General features: G+C 35.4%; 1 protein-coding gene across 7 annotated transcripts in view; it reads right to left on the bottom strand.

Moving 5' to 3' along the window:
* The window catches only part of Myo6 (myosin VI), a 155,883-nt gene that overhangs the window by 103,647 nt on the left and 34,054 nt on the right, over positions 1-18,182 (bottom strand). For 6 of the 7 annotated variants that reach the window (XM_046430436.2, XM_046430438.2, XM_046430437.2 and 3 more), the window contains exon 2: positions 489-631. In XM_046430436.2, the coding sequence (XP_046286392.1) occupies positions 489-605 (117 nt within the window). In that variant the 5' untranslated portion in view covers positions 606-631. Of the gene's footprint in view, positions 1-488; positions 632-18,182 lie in introns of those variants that run through there. The other variant, XM_058574523.1, reaches the window with a different exon arrangement.

The following is an 18,182-nucleotide window of genomic DNA, read 5'->3' as shown; positions in this document are numbered from 1 at the left end:
AAAGCCAGCCCCAGCAACTTAAAGAGGCCCTAAATAAAAAATAAAGGACTAAGAATATGGCTCAGTGGTTAAGCTTCCCTGAGTTCAATTCCTAGTACAAAAAAAAAAAAGACTTATAAAGAAGCTAGCACAAAAAGCAAAAAATTAATAACATAACCCAATTTGCATTCATTTTTTTACTTTGTAACATGCTGAATACATCACATAGAGACTAATAACTTTAGTAATATGGTGTAAGAAATAAAAATGTTATTGTTTATATTTTATCACATAGCTATTTAAGAATGTGATTACAAAAGGCTCATTACATTTTTGTCTGATTTTGTCATTGGACACCATTTTCTCCTAGGAATATTTCTGATTTCCTTTCCCTTTCACTTTTACTATGCCAAGAATATTTAGTTCATTAAGAAAGACACTATCTCTTTTGAAAAAAAATAGCTATTTTTTTTAAAAATCACATTTTGAAATCTTTCTGTGAAACTCACCTTGCCTTTTTGGTTCAGGGGTTCAATAGTTAAGCTGTCAGGGCCAATATCCACAATATTGCCCATCTGAAATCCATCTGTAGGGTGTGGTGCCCAAACGGGCTTTCCATCCTCCATTTTTGAAAGGGCTTATCCACTATCTCCTGTTTCAAGAGAACAAATAAGGCAACATTAATAGTTTTAGAAACATAAAACAAATAACATCTATTTTAAAAGTTTGCATGTATATTGTGACTCGCAGAAATATTCCAGACAACTTTCACCTTCTACCCATCTTCCTGTTTTCTGCCTGCTTTAGCCATCCCTAGGTAAAGCCAGGCAGAGGCTGCCTGCTACTGCCTGCCTCCAGCTGTGCCTGCAGTAGAGTGCCACATTTTGACCAGTACAGAAACAGAAAAAGGTCATAGGTTTTACCTATGGTCCCAACATAATTTATAATAACATTCCCTTTTACTACCTAAATATTCTCATTTGCACAACATAAGTAATCATCAGAGGAATACATATTATGGTGTAGAGTTAGCTGAAAGTTGAAAAAGAATTAATTTTGGGTCTGAAGGGATAAAAAAAGAGACTACTTCCTCTGGGCTTTCCTAACCTCTGAGATTGCAGGTATGTGCTCTGTACACTCATCATCATAGAAGTACTCAGCATACTGATTTTGTTGTAATTTTCTTCTCTTTTCTTTTAACTGAGATAAGACTTACATTCAGTGAAATGTACAAATCTAAGTATACATGTTGATGAGTTTGGACAAATGCATATACCCCATTTGACAAATGCCTTAGTCAATATATACAACATTTCCATCACCTCAGAAATTTGTCTCATAACTCCATTTGGTCAATCCCTATCTCCATAGACATCCCTATTGTTGTTACCATTTTTGCCTGTTCTTGAACTTCAAATGAATAAAGTCATACAGTATGTATTCTTTTGTGTCTGGCTCCCTTCATTTAACAAAATGTTTTGATATTCAACATATTCAACCACATTGTGAGGACTAGTCCACTGAATGACTGTCCCACAATTACCTGTTATCCTTTTGATAAACACTTCAACTGTTTCTAGTTTTTGCCTAGTGTGAATTTCAATCTCATTTTTTAATTATTCCTATAAGGCTTTTTTCATACTTGGCACTCTGTTTTCAGCATCTCAGTAAGAATTAATTTTTTCACTATGCATCATAATGCTCCTCTTGTGTGATGTTCTCTAATCTGGGATCCTAATGTGGATACTCTCAGATGTAGCCTCTCATGAGAGTCAAGGACGTTTAACAAACAGTTCAGTCAAAAAAATCATTATTAACATGTTTGCAATGTGCTTATTGATTAATATTTTCAATTCAGTGGCTACAGCCTGAGCTGTTTTCCCCATTCAGCAAATGCTATTAGATTAGCATGTAAATCTGAGTTAACAGATAAAGATTCTCCAAAGACATGAATCAACAACATCACTTCAGACTTTTATCACAATAGATGTGTAGGTTCTCCCTATAAACTTATGTAGTCCCATGGCTTTAAATACCATTTATGAGTGATGCCCAAATTTGTTTCATCAGTCCAGACCTCTGCTAAATCCCCAGGTGTCTACTTGTTTTTTGGGTACCTTCTCACGGATTTATCTAACAGATATATTATTATTATGTTATTATTACTCTGGTCTACCACCTCAGCTTATTCTTCACATATCAGTAAAGGTAGGAATAATACTCAGCTCAAATCAAGCCTAGAGTCATCCTCAATTCCCCTAACTCCTTCTAAATTTTTACCATCCACTATTCAATGTGCTCCACTACTGAACCACATCCCCACCACTTAACATGCCCTATCACGTCAGCTTTCTCTCCAATAGGCACTTCAAATCTACCCACTTCTCTGCAATTCCTCTGTTCCCCTAGTCCAAACTAGAGTATACCAAGACTTCTAGAATGCCGCCTGCTTCTACTCTTGCCACTCTACAAACAGATCACTGGTAATCTTACTGAAAGGTAAATCTTCATTTGGTCATTCTTGTTTCATCAAGACATAGATTATTCCTCTGTATGCTCCTATGGCCCAGCACACACAAGTAGCCCCAAAGTCACCAGTGAGTGAATTAACTGTTCACACAATTTCAGAAAAAGTAAAACAAGACAGTTGATTAGAAAGATTTGAATGCTCTTAAAACCTAGACTTGAAATAGCTCCACCACTCTCTGACTGGCTCTTAAGCAAGTTATTTAACCTCTCTGATCATTATCTTTATCCTTGTCCATATGGTGGGATAATATCACTTACCTTACAGAATTGCTGTAAGGATTAAATGACATAAAACTGAGATCACCATTCTAATGGCATTCAATAGATGCTAGCCACATCTCTTTTCCTTCCCTCCTTCATATCCTATGTTTGAAGCCACTAATCAATTTTAAGACAAGGATTCTATGGCAGTTCTAAACACAAAGGAAAACTATAGAAGAGTCACCAATGATCATTTGGGAATAACTCTCTGAAAATAAAATCTTAAAAAATTAAAAATCAAAACTAAAGTCCAAAAAAGGAATGGCAAATTCCCTTGAACTATTCAAATTGCTTTCCCATTTCTAATATAAGGAAGACTAGGTGAAAGTTGAAAAAAAAACAGATCTCCTGACACTAACCACATATGCCATTCACATTTTTGTGCAAAACCCCCAACCCCTTCCTTGCCAGAAGTTGTTTAGAGGTTATTCTCTGGAAAAGATGAAGGCCTCTTGGATGATAATTACCAGCAACAATGAAGGGTGTGCATACAAAAACTGGTGCACTACTCCAGTCCATTCCAGGTCTGCATAGCCTACTTATAGCAAGTATCCTCCTAAGTTAGACAGAATCCACTAACTTAAATATAAATTCCTTTTTCCTACACTTGAATTATGCACCCCCCTCACTTCATATGTTGAAGCCTCAACCCTAATTGTGATTCAGGGTGATATTTGGAGATAAGGCTTTTATGTTGTAATTATGGTAAAAAGAGGTCTTAGGGTAATCAGAGAGGAATGGTGGTTTTACAAAAACAGAGAAAGATTCTCTCCATGTACATGCACCAAAGAAAAGCCATATGAACATACAGAGAAAAGGAGACTACCTACAAGCCAGAAAGTGCTTTTATAGGAATCCAACCATGATCAACAACTGATCTAATTTCCAGGCTCTAGAACTGTGAGTAAATTAATTTCTGTTGTTTAAGCCACCCAGTTTGCAGTACTTTGTTATGGTACCCAAGCAGACTAACATACCACTGCAATAATCCTAAACATCCCTTAACATTTTAATAAATATCAGATTTTTTCTTTAATCACATAGTAATAGAAATAAAATATTCATTGGAAGATTAAAAAAAAGACCTTCCAATCTTTCAGAAAGATGGGTAAAAAGAAAATGAAGTAGGGAAGATATGAAAATAAGTAAAAAGAAAGCCTCTAGCTTGCCAAAATAGAGAGGAAGCTTTGGAATAGCCAAAGAAAATCCACCAAAATTGAAAGATGTGATTTTTCTAAAGTCTAGCCAAAATATCCACTGAGTCTTCAGAACAAGCAAGAAGATACATGCAAAAAGACACCACTGTCAAATTTCAAAAAAAAAAAAAAAAAAGAAAGAAAGAAAAGATGCTACACATTTCGAGAGAGATGAGAAGAAAAGGTCAGAAAAAAAGGTCATATCCAAGGATTATGAATCAGATTAGCTTCAGCAACAAAACAGCCTATAAAGCAATGCTATGAAAATTCTCAAGGAACGATATCTCCAACCCAGAACTGCACACTTAGGCAAACTACCTGTACAGACTAGAACACTCTGACCCAAGAGCTATCCACTGCCCCTGGACTAAGTGAATCTGGCCAAACTACTTATCTTAGCTTGCCTTATAACTATGTAGTGATAATGTATCAAAACCTAGAAGGAGTTACAAATACTCACATCCACTCCCATTAAATTAAATATTATTTCATATATAGTGCGAAGTTTTCACTAGGATAAATCTCTTTTTAAATAAGTCTTCAATTTAGTTGTCTTGGGAATTAGTCGTTTTTGGAATCCTAAATATTTACACTGTAATATATTATCCTTAATTAATGAAGGCTGATTTATTTATCCCATCAAAACACAAAATTCTTTTAGATATGTTACTCTCTGGTTCCAGAAAATCTTAAACCCATGCAATCAACACTCATTCTTACTAAACATATTTGCATATGAAGAATACTTAAAAGACACTCTAAGTAAGTTGTAAAAGGATAATCTCATTTTCCTACTATCCTACTTCCAGTAGTACTATTCCTACTGGAAGTCTTGAACACATTAAAGGCTAACTATAAATGCACTTCAGGAATACTAAGGTAGGGGATAGGGGTGAGATTAGTTAAGGAAATTTAAAATTCCTAAAATTCCTAAAGTTATTCTACATAAAAGAGGGAAAACTGAGACAAAACCCTATCATCAACTGAAAATCAATAACTAAAAATTACCTCATTTTTGCTACCTGCTTGACAGTTGATAATATATATATATATTTTTTTAATTTTTTATTGTTGGCTGTTCAAAACATTACATAGTTCTTGATATATCATATTTCACACTTTGATTCAAGTGGGTTATGAGCTCCCATTTTTACCCCATATACAGATTGCAGAATTACATCAGTTACACATCCATTGATTTACATATTGCCATAGTAGTGTCTGTTGTGTTCTGCTGCCTTTCCTATCCTCTACTATCCCCCCTCCCCTCCCCTCCCCTCCCCTTTTCTCTCTCTACCCCCTCTACTGGCATTCATTTGTCCCCCTTGTATTATTTTTCCCTTTCCCCTCACTTCCTCTTGTATGTACTTTTGTATAACTCTGAGGGTCTCCTTCCATTTCCATGCAATTTCCCTTCTCTCTCCCTTTCCCTCCCACCTCTCATCCCTGTTTAATGTTAATCTTCTTCTCATGCTCTTCGACCCTACTCTGTTCTTAGTTACTCTCCTTATATCAAAGAAGACATTTGGCATTTGTTTTTTAGGGATTGGCTAGCTTCACTTAGCATAATCTGCTCTAATGCCATCCATTTCCCTGTAAATTCTATGATTTTGTCATTTTTTAATGCAGAGTAATACTCCATTGTGTATAAATGCCACATTTTTTTTTAATTTTTTATTGTTGGCTGTTCAAAACATTACATAGTTCTTGATATATCATATTTCACAATTTGATTCAAGTGGGTTATGAGCTCCCATTTTTACCCCATATACAGATTGCAGAATCACATCAGTTACACATCCATTGATTTACATATTGCCATACTAGTGTCTGTTGTATTCTGCTGCCTTTCCTATCCTCTACTATCCCCCCTCCCCTCCCCTCCCCTCCCCTCCCCTCCCCTCTTCTCTCTCTGCTCCCTCTACTGACATTCGTTTGTCCCCCTTATATTATTTTTCCCCTTCCCCTCACTTCCTCTTGTATGTACTTTTGTATAACTCTGAGGGTCTCCTTCCATTTCCATGCATTTTCCCTTCTCTCTCCCTTTCCCTCCCACCTCTCATCCCTGTTTAATGTTAATCTTCTTCTCCTGCTCTTCGACCCTACTCTGTTCTTAGTTACTCTCCTTATATCAAAGAAGACATTTGGCATTTGTTTTTTAGGGATTGGCTAGCTTCACTTAGCATAATCTGCTCTAATGCCATCAATTTCCCTGCAAATTCTATGATTTTGTCATTTTTTAATGCAGAGTAATACTCCATTGTGTATAAATGCCACATTTTTTTTATCCATTCGTCTATTGAAGGGCATCTAGGTTGGTTCCACAGTCTAGCTATTGTGAATTGTGCTGCTATGAACATCGATGTAGCAGTGTCCCTGTAGCATGCTCTTTTTAGGTCTTTAGGGAATAGACCGAGAAGGGGAATAGCTGGGTCAAATGGTGGTTCCATTCCCAGCTTTCCAAGAAATCTCCATACTGCTTTCCAAATTGGCTGCACCAATTTGCAGTCCCACCAGCAATGTACAAGTGTACCCTTTTCCCCACATCCTCGCCAGCACTTGTTGTTGTTTGACTTCATGATGGCTGCCAATCTAACTGGAGTGAGATGGTATCTTAGGGTGGTTTTGATTTGCATTTCTCTGACTGCTAGAGATGGTGAGCATTTTTTCATGTACTTGTTGATTGATTGTATGTCCTCCTCTGAGAAGTGTCTGTTCAGGTCCTTGGCCCATTTGTTGATTGGGTTGTTTGTTCTCTTATTGTTTAATTTTTTGAGTTCTTTGTATACTCTGGATATTAGGGCTCTATCTGAAGTGTGAGGAGTAAAGATTTGTTCCCAGGATGTAGGCTCCCTATTTACCTCTCTTATTGTTTCTTTTGCTGAGAAAAAACTTTTTAGTTTGAGTAAGTCCCATTTGTTGATTCTAGTTATTAACTTTTGTGCTATGGGTGTCCTATTGAGGAATTTGGAGCCCGACCCCACAGTATGTAGATCATAGCCAACTTTTTCTTCTATCAGAAGGCGTGTCTCTGATTTGATATCAAGCTCCTTGATCCATTTTGAATTAACTTTTGTGCATGGTGAGAGAAAGGGATTCAGTTTCATTTTGTTGCATATGGATTTCCAGTTTTCCCAGCACCATTTGTTGATAATATATTTTTAAATAAGCACTCTAGTTATCTATAAAGTACTCTACAAAAGCTCTATGTAATCTATAGAAGGCAATCTGTAGCCTATGCTAACTATGCTAACTTTTCATTTATTCTTTGTTGAAAGGTAAAAAAAAAGCTGTCACCAGAAAAATCCCTAAGGAGCAAAACTTATTGGAAGTAAAAGTGACAAATACAAACATATCCATGTTTTTCCCCCCTCTGGACTCCAGGGAAGATCATAATAATGTCCCTAAAACATAGGCAAAACGGGCAGATTCATACAAAACATGAGCCATCACCTGCATGTCCCCATTACCTTCAAAGATTCCCCTTTAAAAAGGATACTTGTGATATACAACACCGTATACTGTATTAGTTAGGTTATTAAAAATTTTGAGTGGCAGCTAAAAAGGAATTTGGGGATATGCTAAAAGAACTAGAATAATATACTAAAAAGGAAGAAATAAGTACTATGCAAGGCAAGTACACACTTCCAAAACTGCCTTATAAGTCATTCTTTCCCTTAATTACTATTTAGTCACCTACTACATACCATGTAATGGTAGATACTGAGAATATAATGGTGAGCAAAAAATAATCAGGTATCTGGCCTCAAGGAGCTTTCTATATAACAGGAAAATCACCATGGGAATAAAAGGGTAAACAAAATTGGCAAAATCCCTGTCCTAGAAAATCTTAAATTCTAAAAGGAAGGGAGGGTATGAAGAGGTAAGGTAGATGTATCAAATTTACCTTTTAAAAATATTACTCTTTCAAATTGTGAAATATGATATATCAAGAACTATGTAATGTTTTGAACAGCCAACAATAAAAAATTAAAAAAAAAAAATATTACTCTTTCATCTGGCCTTGCCCTTACTGATCAAAACAATGTTATGTGCACCTTTGGCACACAGCTTTAAACTTGCACCTCCTCTCACCTTCATCAGTATGTCCTGAAAGCTATTAGCTTCCCTGGTGTCCAGATACTGTGAGAAAACCGGGCACAATGTAATAGTTGGCCATGACTCATGTATTTTGTATGTGCCTAATACAATCTTTCATAGGGTATTTGAGTTCTGAAAAAGTTTATTTATACACCAATACTCTCAAAAACTTTTCAGCAGGATTCCCTTTATCACTCAGTTAACTCTAAAAAGTCCTTCCTATAAACATTTCAAAGATAATCTTCTTCAGGTAGTTATACAAAGCATGGATATTGTTTTATAACTATAATATTGATCATGCATCAATTAAACACACATACTCAAGTTTATTGTAACTATTTTGGTTTTATAAAAATAAACATCCAGAGCTGGGGTTGTGGCTCAATGGTAGAGCACTTGCCTAACATGTGTGAGGCACTGGGTTCACTCCTCAGCATCACATAAAAATAAATGTTTAAAAAAATAAACATCCATGGATAGAAAATATCACTACTAAGTCTAAACTCAGAACAAAAAAATTAGAAAACACCTCAAGATTACAAGATCCAAAAATTGACTACTTCAATTTAATGAAGTAATTTTTATGGACATTAACATTCATTTTTTTCAATGAATATTTACTGAGTACCAACTATGTGCTAGGCAATGCTTTAGGTTTAAATTCTGAAGGAAAACAAAGAGACAAATTTATTTTTAGTGTAACGCATGGAAAAAGGAAAATGTTAATGACAGCTATGTCATCCCTTCTGCAGGTCCAGTTGATTTCAGCTCTTATTCTGATGACTTATCATTTTTACAAAGTGACTTTCAAATATAACCTAAGAAATGCCGATTCACAGTTCATGTTTAAAGCTAAGACCATCAAATTATCATCACTTGATTCTGAAAAAAAGTGAACACTATGGCTATTAACTCCAAATACCTCTTAAGTCTGTTCCTCTCATAGATTAATATCCTACCCAAAAAAATGGGGTAAAAAATAAAATATTTCATTTTTAACAAGTTTATTACATGGTTTTAAAGTATTTTTAAATGTCTTACGATGTGCTTTCAAAACTGATACTATCAGGAAAATTCTGCAAATACTATATGAACTGAACTATTAGAATTGGTTATATGATTTTTTTAAACATTTACACTGAGGAAATTATAAACCATATTTCAAATTTAAAAAAAAGCCTGTATAAATTACTTTTACAAAACAGACTTGAGCTCAGACATAATTATAATAATATATGTAGACAATCTACTAAAATAACATATACTATGCTAAGGAAAAAATACACTATTCTAAGAAAAGCCCTGTATTCTTTTTTTTTTAAGTTGTTGATGGACTTTTATTTTATTTATTCATATGTGATGCTGAGAACCGAACCCAGTGCATCATGCATGCTAGGCAAGTGCGCTACCACTGAGCCACAACCCCAGCCCAACCCCTGTATTCTTTAGAGACTAAATATCCCAGTTTACTTCAAAAACTTATAATTTCTTTCACAGATGTTAAAATACCAGAATAAAATAGATAATAGCAAGATGTTAATTTATCCCAGATTTAAGTTTTTCATATGTTGTGTACTAACCTTATTTATCATCTAACAATTATACCCAGAAATTACTTAGTTTTGTAATTTGTCCTATTGTGTAAGTCACTTCTCAAAGGATTTTTAGTCTTTTCAGAAAAAAATACTTAATAAAAAACTGAGGACTTTATTTTTTCTAAGAAGGGATAATGTTGTTGTTCCAAAAAGTGGTTAATGAAAAGAAGGATCAAATTGCTAGAAAACAAAAAGACAGGTGCTTCTCCTGGAGGATCTTGTGTAAAATGGTTACACTTTGCTCAAATTCTGCAGTTTCAATCACAGGCTTGGGTCCATGGTACTCAGAAATTTGAAGGACTACAAGGTGAACTACTATATATGAACAAAATCACAACCTAGATGACACTCTTGTCATTAATCAAGATGATGAGAAGTCTGATAATCCTTAGTCTTTTAAATGCATCTGTGACCTCTCCAACATTTTAACTCCACAAATATCCCCAAACAGAAGCTGAAGAATTTCACTTAAAAGTAATGGAGTCATTTTAGGAAGTGGCCTCAAGTCCAATCCAATTCAGACAATATATTTCTCCTGATGAAGAAAATAAATAAATGGGAAAACAAAAACAAAAACTCAAATACTAATGATAAGAGCAATAAACTCTGAGGGGTATAAAATTAACAAGAAGAGTAGAAAGTGCTATTCAATGGCAACTTCTATCATTCTTTCATAAATGAGTCAAAAAATCTAGAATATTCAATAAAGTTCTCATGTAATGCACAAGACTAAGTTTTCTTTAACTCTGCTAACTCTGCCTGTGTGTATGCATGTACCTATGCACAGGCATTACACACAAAAATAGGAATTGAGAGAAACTGAATGTGGTTCTCACAGCTGGTATGGAGTTCAGTTCAGCTAGCCAAAAGAAACAAAACCATAATGCTAAAATATACTAGACGTTGCACTAAGGTATTGTTTTATATTATCTCATTTAATTTTTGATGTCTGGTAGGTAGCTACCATCCCTGCTCTATAACAGAGAAAACAGATTCAGAAGGCCATTTGACCAAAAAGAGACAACTATTGGCTGGGGTTGTAGCTCAGTGGTAGAGTGCTTGCCTCTCAGGCATGAGGCCCTGGGTTCAATCCTCAGCACCACATAAAAAATAATAAATAAAAATAAAGATATTGTGTTCATCTACAATTAAAAAATTAAATTAAAAAAAAGAGACAACTAGGAAACAAATGCAAAGGCTGGATTTTAATTCTGTATGACCAGAGTCCAAACTTGTATTCCTTGCACTGCACAGTTTTGCTTAAGCTACCTGTCCGTGCCAGTGGCCAATGGTTAATATTTGTCACTAAATCTGGAAAAAGAGTCCAATAAATACTATTTTGTCCAAATCTACCCCCTTTTTTTGGGGGGGTGAGTGAGAGGGTAGGTACTGGGAATTGAAACTAGGGGTGCTCTATCACTGAGTTACAACCCCAATCCTTTATTTTATTTTTTTCCTGAGACAAGGTCTTGCTAAGTTGTTAAGGGCCTCATTCAGTTGCTGAGGTTGGACTTGAACTTGTAAGTCTCCTGCCTTGAGGTTTATTTTTAGTGGCATGAAAAATAAATAAGAGTTTAAAAGATATATAAGGACTTTTATGAAAGTCTTCTCATTCTTTTTTGTGAACACTGGAATGTTTCTTATTTCTCCATTGTAAAGTCCTGTGTTTGAGTAGATTACAAAGAAGTACAAACTAGAACTTTTTTGGCTTGAGTGACCTGTGCTAAGATGTAAACAGCTTTTACACAGCATTAATTTTGTTTCCAGTTAATATTGCAATTAAATGACTAGCTAAGAATTAGAGAGATGATAAAAAAAGACTAGAGCTTTTCATTAGAATTTTTCATTTTGTTCAAACAAAAATACCTTTGTTATTAAAAAAAAAAAACCTTTGGTATAATTTATCTTAATTAACATCAATAAAAATATGCAATAAGTAGTGATCATAAAAACAAACTGCTATGGGGCTGGGATTGTGGCTCAGCCATAGAGCACTCGCCTAGCATGGGCAGGACGTGGGTTCGATCCTCAGCACCACATAAAAATAAAGGCATTGTGTTGTGTCCGTCTACACCTAAAAAATAAATATTAAAAAAAAAAAACTGCTTGTTTTTACCTCTGACCTCATATCACAATCAACAGAAGAGACTTCTGTGACCTCAAAAGGGTTACAAATTCCTCCCCACAAGCAAGTAAGCCAGCAGTTCTGTAGTGGCAGATACCAGCTGGGTGTCCTCTAATCACTTCTGACACTGTCTTCCCAGAAAGAAAGTGCCAGATCCCACAGGTTAAAGGTTCAGTCCCCAAGACTGCCCCTGCCCACTTTTGACACCAGTTGCAAGCCCCAGAGTGTATGACCTGTACTGCTGATCCATCAGTATTCCCAAAGCTCCCTTCTTTAGTTTGATTAATTTGCTCAAGCAGTTCACATAACTCAGAGAAACACATTCACAGGTTTATTATAAAAAAGATATTACACAGGATACAGATGAGAAGATGCATAGGATGAGGTATAGGAGGCTCCTTTTGGGGTTTTATAGAGACTGTCCTTTAGGGTTTTATGGAGACTCCATTGCATAGGCATGATTGAAGCCTGGGCAACCTTAAGGAAATGTGACTAGACAAAAAAGGGTACATTACAATATCACAAATAAATTCATATATTCTACAAAATTAGCAACTTACACCAGCTTTTAAATTTTGTTTTCAAGGGCCACTTTAATTACTTTCAATCCCACTATGTAACATTCTTTGAAGATGGTATCTACTAATCTCTAAACATACAAATGCAAAGTTTCTTATTTTTAAAATATCTTAAACATTTCAAAATATTCCTCAAGCTCTCACCATACCTACTTATCAATCTGGATATGTACCCATATATTCTGCTTCTGTTCTTTAGACCAAATTATTCTTACTCTTATCTAAGATCTGTCTCTTCCCCCCCACCCTAGGATGAACAGCTGAAACCATATAACCCATTTTTTTTTAAAAGAGAGAGGGAGAGAGAGAGATAATTTTTTTTAAACATTTATTTTTTAGTATTTGGCGGACACAACATCTTTGTTTGTACGTGGTGCTGAGGATCGAACCCGGGCCGCACGCATGCCAGGCGAGCGCACTACCGCTTGAGCCACACCCCCAGCCCAAAACCCATTTATTTGACTGAGAACATTTATTCGCCCATCTGATCCTATGTCCTCCCAGTCATGCAAGGACAATCTCAAATCAATAATTCAATCTCTCCCCTCCCATTCCCTTTTCCCCATATCTCATCACCAATTTTTCCCTCTTTACTATCGTATCATTCCACTAGCTATCTATATTCATTGTCCCTGTTCTCACTTCTCATTTTTTCCAAAAGCCATTCCTACAAGGTATTCATTCCCATCCTCTCAAGATCACAGGTGACCTCCATAGTGCTAATCAGTTTTCAATCTTAATGTTATCTAATATCTAAGTATCATCTGAGTATTCTTTCCTTGAAGCATGTTATCATTATGTGGACTCTTCTGGTTTTCTTCTTGGCTTGCCTCAACTCTTTTTGGGTTTCCTTTGGCTGGATCTTCCTTTTTGTTCAACATCAGAAATACAAGATGAATTCTTGGACTTTACCTACTCTCATCTCCTGGCTTTAAACATTATCTGACCTTTAAACATTATCTGACCTCCTGGCTTTAAACATTCTAATAGTGGCTAATAATGGCACTGATCATATTAACAACGCTAATAACACATTACTTTCTAGCTCAAATTCACACCTCTCCCCTGAACTTTAGACCTCTAAGACTCATGGGCTACTCAACATCCCTATTTAGGATACTAACTGCCATCACAAACTTACCATATCCCAATCTAACCTCTTAACTACCTTTTAAATCTGCTCATCTCATAGTTCCATATTTCTCATTAAATGACAAATTCAACCTCACGGTTACACATGCCAAAAACCTAGAAGTCATCTTTGGTGCCCCATTTTTTCCATTTTACATCTAATCTTTCAGCAAATCCTAATGCCTTTATCTTCAAACTTCACACAGAATCAGGGCTGGGGTTACTGCTCAGTGGTACAGTGCTTGCCTAGCATGTGTGAGGCACTGGGTTCAATCCTCAGCACCACATAAAAATAAATAAATAAAATAAAATAAAGATACTGTATCCATCTACAATGAAAGATATTTTTTAAAAATGTATACAGAATCAGACTTGATTTCACAGTACAACCAATGCCACCCTGGCCCTAATCAACATCTCTCACCAAGATTACTACAGTAGCTTCTGACTGGTTTCCCTGCTTCCTCCCTCTCACCTATACACAGTTCTTAGGACAGCCATTAGTTTGAACCTTTCATATACTGTTCAACATTCTCCAAATGCCTCTCATTTTGCCTCACATCAAAGTCTCTTCCCCCCCACACCCGTGTGTGTGTGTGTGTGTGTGTGTGTGTTTTGGGTTGGGTATTTTTTTTGGTGGTTGTTTTTTTGTTTTGTTTTTTGGAAGTTGGAGGTACTGGGGATTTAACCCAGGAGAGCTTTACCACTGATCCATATCCCCCAGCCCTTTTATTTCGAGATGGTCTCACTAAATGCTTAGGGCCTCACAAAATCACTGAGGCTGTTCTTAAACTTGTATCCTCCTGTCTCGGTCTTCCAACCCACCTGGATTACAGAGGTGTGCCGCCTCACCCAAACTTAGCTTTGATTTTTTGATTTGTTTTGTTTTGTGCAGTGCTCGAGATCCAACCCAGGGCTCCCTGAGTGATAAACAAGTGCTCTACCACTGAGCTGCATCCTCCGCCCACAAGATCCTTTACAAATAGATCCTCTTGTCCACAACCTCTATGATGTTATATGCTACTGCTCTTCTCTCTTGTTCTTTCTACTTTGATCCAAGATAGTCACCTTGCTGTTTCTTGACACATCAAGTATGCATTTCAAAGCTCTGGGATTTCATGACTCAATTCCTCTGCCTGAAGATATCAGAATTGTTATCTTCTTTAGGTCTCTGCTCCATTATCAACTTCTAAAGGAGGCATCTCGATCACTATTTATTTATTTATTTATTTTAAATATTTATTTTTTAGTTTTTTAGGTGGACACAATATCTTTATTTTACATTTATGTGGTGCTGAGGATCGAACCCAGTGCCTCATGCATGCTAGGCGAGCACTCTACCACTGAGCCACAACCCCAGCCCCTGACTACTATTTAAAACAGCAATTCCACTTTATCCACTCAAACCCAGCAAACACTAGCACTCTTCCCTGCTTTGCTTTTCCTATAGTACTTAACATTTGACATACTATACTTTATTCTTTTAGGATATAAATTTCTTTAATCCAAGGGCTTTGTTTTGTTGACTGCTATGAATCTAGACTCCCAGAACAGTGTCTGACATACAACAAATATTTGTTAAGCTAACAAATTAATTTTACTGTCCTGACAACTACAACAATAATATTACTGCAATGAGATTTTAAAAATAAAGAAAGAAAAACATTTAATACCTTATTTATCTTACTTTAGTTTCATTATACAAATATAAGCCTTCTATCAGGCTTTCTGAATACTGAAAATAGACTATAGAGATCCACCTATGCCTAAAAACCCCTGAGATGGAAACCACAGTACTTTTCAGCAACTCCCAGGTCCTGGCTCCTCTTGATTGTGTTAGAGAACATGTCTCATGATGTTTCTAAATGACTATATTGTGTGACCCTTTAATTCAGTTTCATACCAATTCCTAATTGTCTGGGGTTAAAGTAAAGGCCACTGAGGCCAAATGAGCCAACAAGACTTTAACAACATTTCTTGTGTGACTCGATATGAAACAAACAAGAATCCAAGAAAAGAAGGCCAGTGTTCATGGTTAACTAGGCATTCTCACTTCACAGGGGAGCTTTGCAGAAGTTCATTATTTACTGAAATAGATTTTTTTCTTTTTGTTGCTGGGTATTGAGCTCAAGACCTCCTGTATACTAAACACCTACTCTCCCACTAAGCTACACAATCATTCCTGAGATGGATTGTGGGCAAAACATTTTTTAATAAGGTTTCTAACTGGGCAGGGAAAACATTTTGTTTTTGTTTTCACCTTTTAATTAACATCCTTGAGTAAATACTGTACCCAACTCCTCCAGATATTTGGGCTTAGGGAAAAAGAAAGCAAGTTAAGTGTAATGCAATCAATAAATTCTTTCACATAATTAGTTCTCAGCTTAGAGTCCTTGAATGAATGATTATCATCACACATTGTTTAATAATATTTTCCAACTCTTGTGGGCAATAGCTATTTCACTTTTTTGGAAGGTCAAACTGAAAAATGGACCTTAGGAATAATTTTTATTTCCCAACTATCAGCCATTAGTAGGATAGACAAACACAAAAACATTAAAATGTTAAATCTCTGAAAAATTCATTCTGAAATAGCTCCTACAGAAGCTATAGTCATCTCCTGATTATACTACCAAGAAGTATTTGAAGTAGCAAAAAGATGATGAAATTCACATGAGTACTGTCAAAATATGTCTTTCTTCAAAATGTAATCATCTCTTCAATACATAGTGTCATTTAAGATAGGACTGCGAGGAGAGAGAGTATTGTCTGGAGAGGATTTTCAATCCTGAAATGAAATTATTACAAATAAATTATGTAAACATTTACTGACTTGCTATTATGTGCCAAGCACCAGAAAAAAATTAATATTCTCATCATAAACAAAAAAGAACATTTTTTATTAGAAAAAAAGCAAATAAACTGAGCATAATGAGTCACACCCATCTTCTCCTTTCTCATCTTTTCTCCATCTCAGAACACTAACTTACACCAAAAAATCAAGAAACAAGGGCTATCTTAATCCTTGAAAAGAAAGATCAAATCATAGGCTACACAAACCCTACCTTTCAGTAAATAAAGGGAAATACACCAAAGCAAACATTTTCTTCTCCTTAAACAAACAATATTTGCTTGCTTTAGTCATTCCCTAGGGCTAATACTTTTTTAATACTAATTTAAAAATTTCAATGATGATAAATTAGAAAAACAGTCCCTAATTCCATAATGTCTGTATTGCTTTTACCAAGTTACTGTCCTCTTCTGCCTTTACTTTAAAAACATCTTTGTTCTTTCCTGACCAAGGTGTTCCACATAAATAAAGCACCAAAGTACGATTCTCTTATATGGAAGAATCAAGACAATATTACTTTGACTCCACTGAAGATATCCAGGGGAGTTAGGCTTCAGAGAAAGAGGAATTTAAGTTGTATCCTAAAGGAACAAGGATTTCAACAAAAAAGAAAAGTAGAAAGTATTATAAACAAATGAATATCAAAAGCAGAAATTCCAGGTTGTAAAACTGAAAGATTAATTACTGAATATGAATAATACTTATCACAAGGGTGAGGGGGAGAAAAGGAAAATAGCAGCTCAGTGAAAGATAAAGTTGAAGGGCAGATCAATGCCAAAATGTACAAGGCCAGACTCCAATTCTTTGTTCTAGAACAAGGGACAACCATAGTGTTCTGGTAAAAGACTGGATGCAAGAATTCAATATTATGAAATAGGAGAAAATAAAGACAACAAAAATAGGGCAGTAGCAGGGATAATGACAGACTGGGATAGAAGCTAGATAGTGCCAAATAATTAGTGAATGCATGAACAAACAAAGAACTGATTAAACAGGCTTATAACTGCATGTTATAAATTAAAAGAAAAATGAGTGAAAGTATGAGAATTTAATTCCTTATATATAAACCATTAATTGGCCATAAATTATATTGTACTTTTGTTTCATAAATCCACCAAACCACATATGAAATATATTGATTATTTGTTAATGTTATTATTCAGCAACCAGATTTTTCTGATCATTCTGATCCAATAGACAATAAATATCCCTCAAAGCATATCTATTCACTGCTTGTCATCCAACTCAGCATTTTGTACCAATGTGTTGGATCAATAAAATTAAAAAATACAGTAATATAATAGATTATCAAATCACCGATGAAAGTACAATGCTTGGGCTGGGGCTGTAGCTCAGTGGCATAGCGCTTGCCTAGCATATGTGAGGCACTGGGTTCAATCCTCAGCACCACATAAGAAATAATAATAATAATAATAATGAATTAAATAAAGGCATGCTGTCCATTTACAACTATTTAAAAAAGTACAAAGTACAAATTCTAGGTAGGAGTTAGACCTTCTTTTCAGTACATTTCTATAAACCTCCATTAAGGGTTTCAATGTCCCCAGAGAGAGTTAAAAGAAAGCAAACTGTTCCTGTGTTTTTTAAAGTAGATCTCATAATGAAAACCTTCCCCACTGTGCTTTGGGCATTTTGTCTTTATTCCTAAGCATCAACAATGGCAGTGGTTGACTTCTTTTAAAGCTTCTATCCCAGTTTAAAGCATCCACTTTCTATTTACACTTCTACCTTCCATCTACACCAAAATCCAATCTGAGTCTTCACACTATTAACCTTAAAGTTCCTAGTTATTACAGTCAGTTAAACTCAAAAACT

Source organism: Marmota monax, unplaced genomic scaffold, assembly GCF_021218885.2.
Source record: "Marmota monax isolate L192 unplaced genomic scaffold, Marmota_monax_Labrador192_F-V1.1 WCK01_AAM20220418_F8-fsc00227, whole genome shotgun sequence".
Lineage (NCBI taxonomy): Eukaryota > Metazoa > Chordata > Mammalia > Rodentia > Sciuridae > Marmota > Marmota monax.
This window is presented reverse-complemented; position numbering and strand designations above follow the sequence as displayed.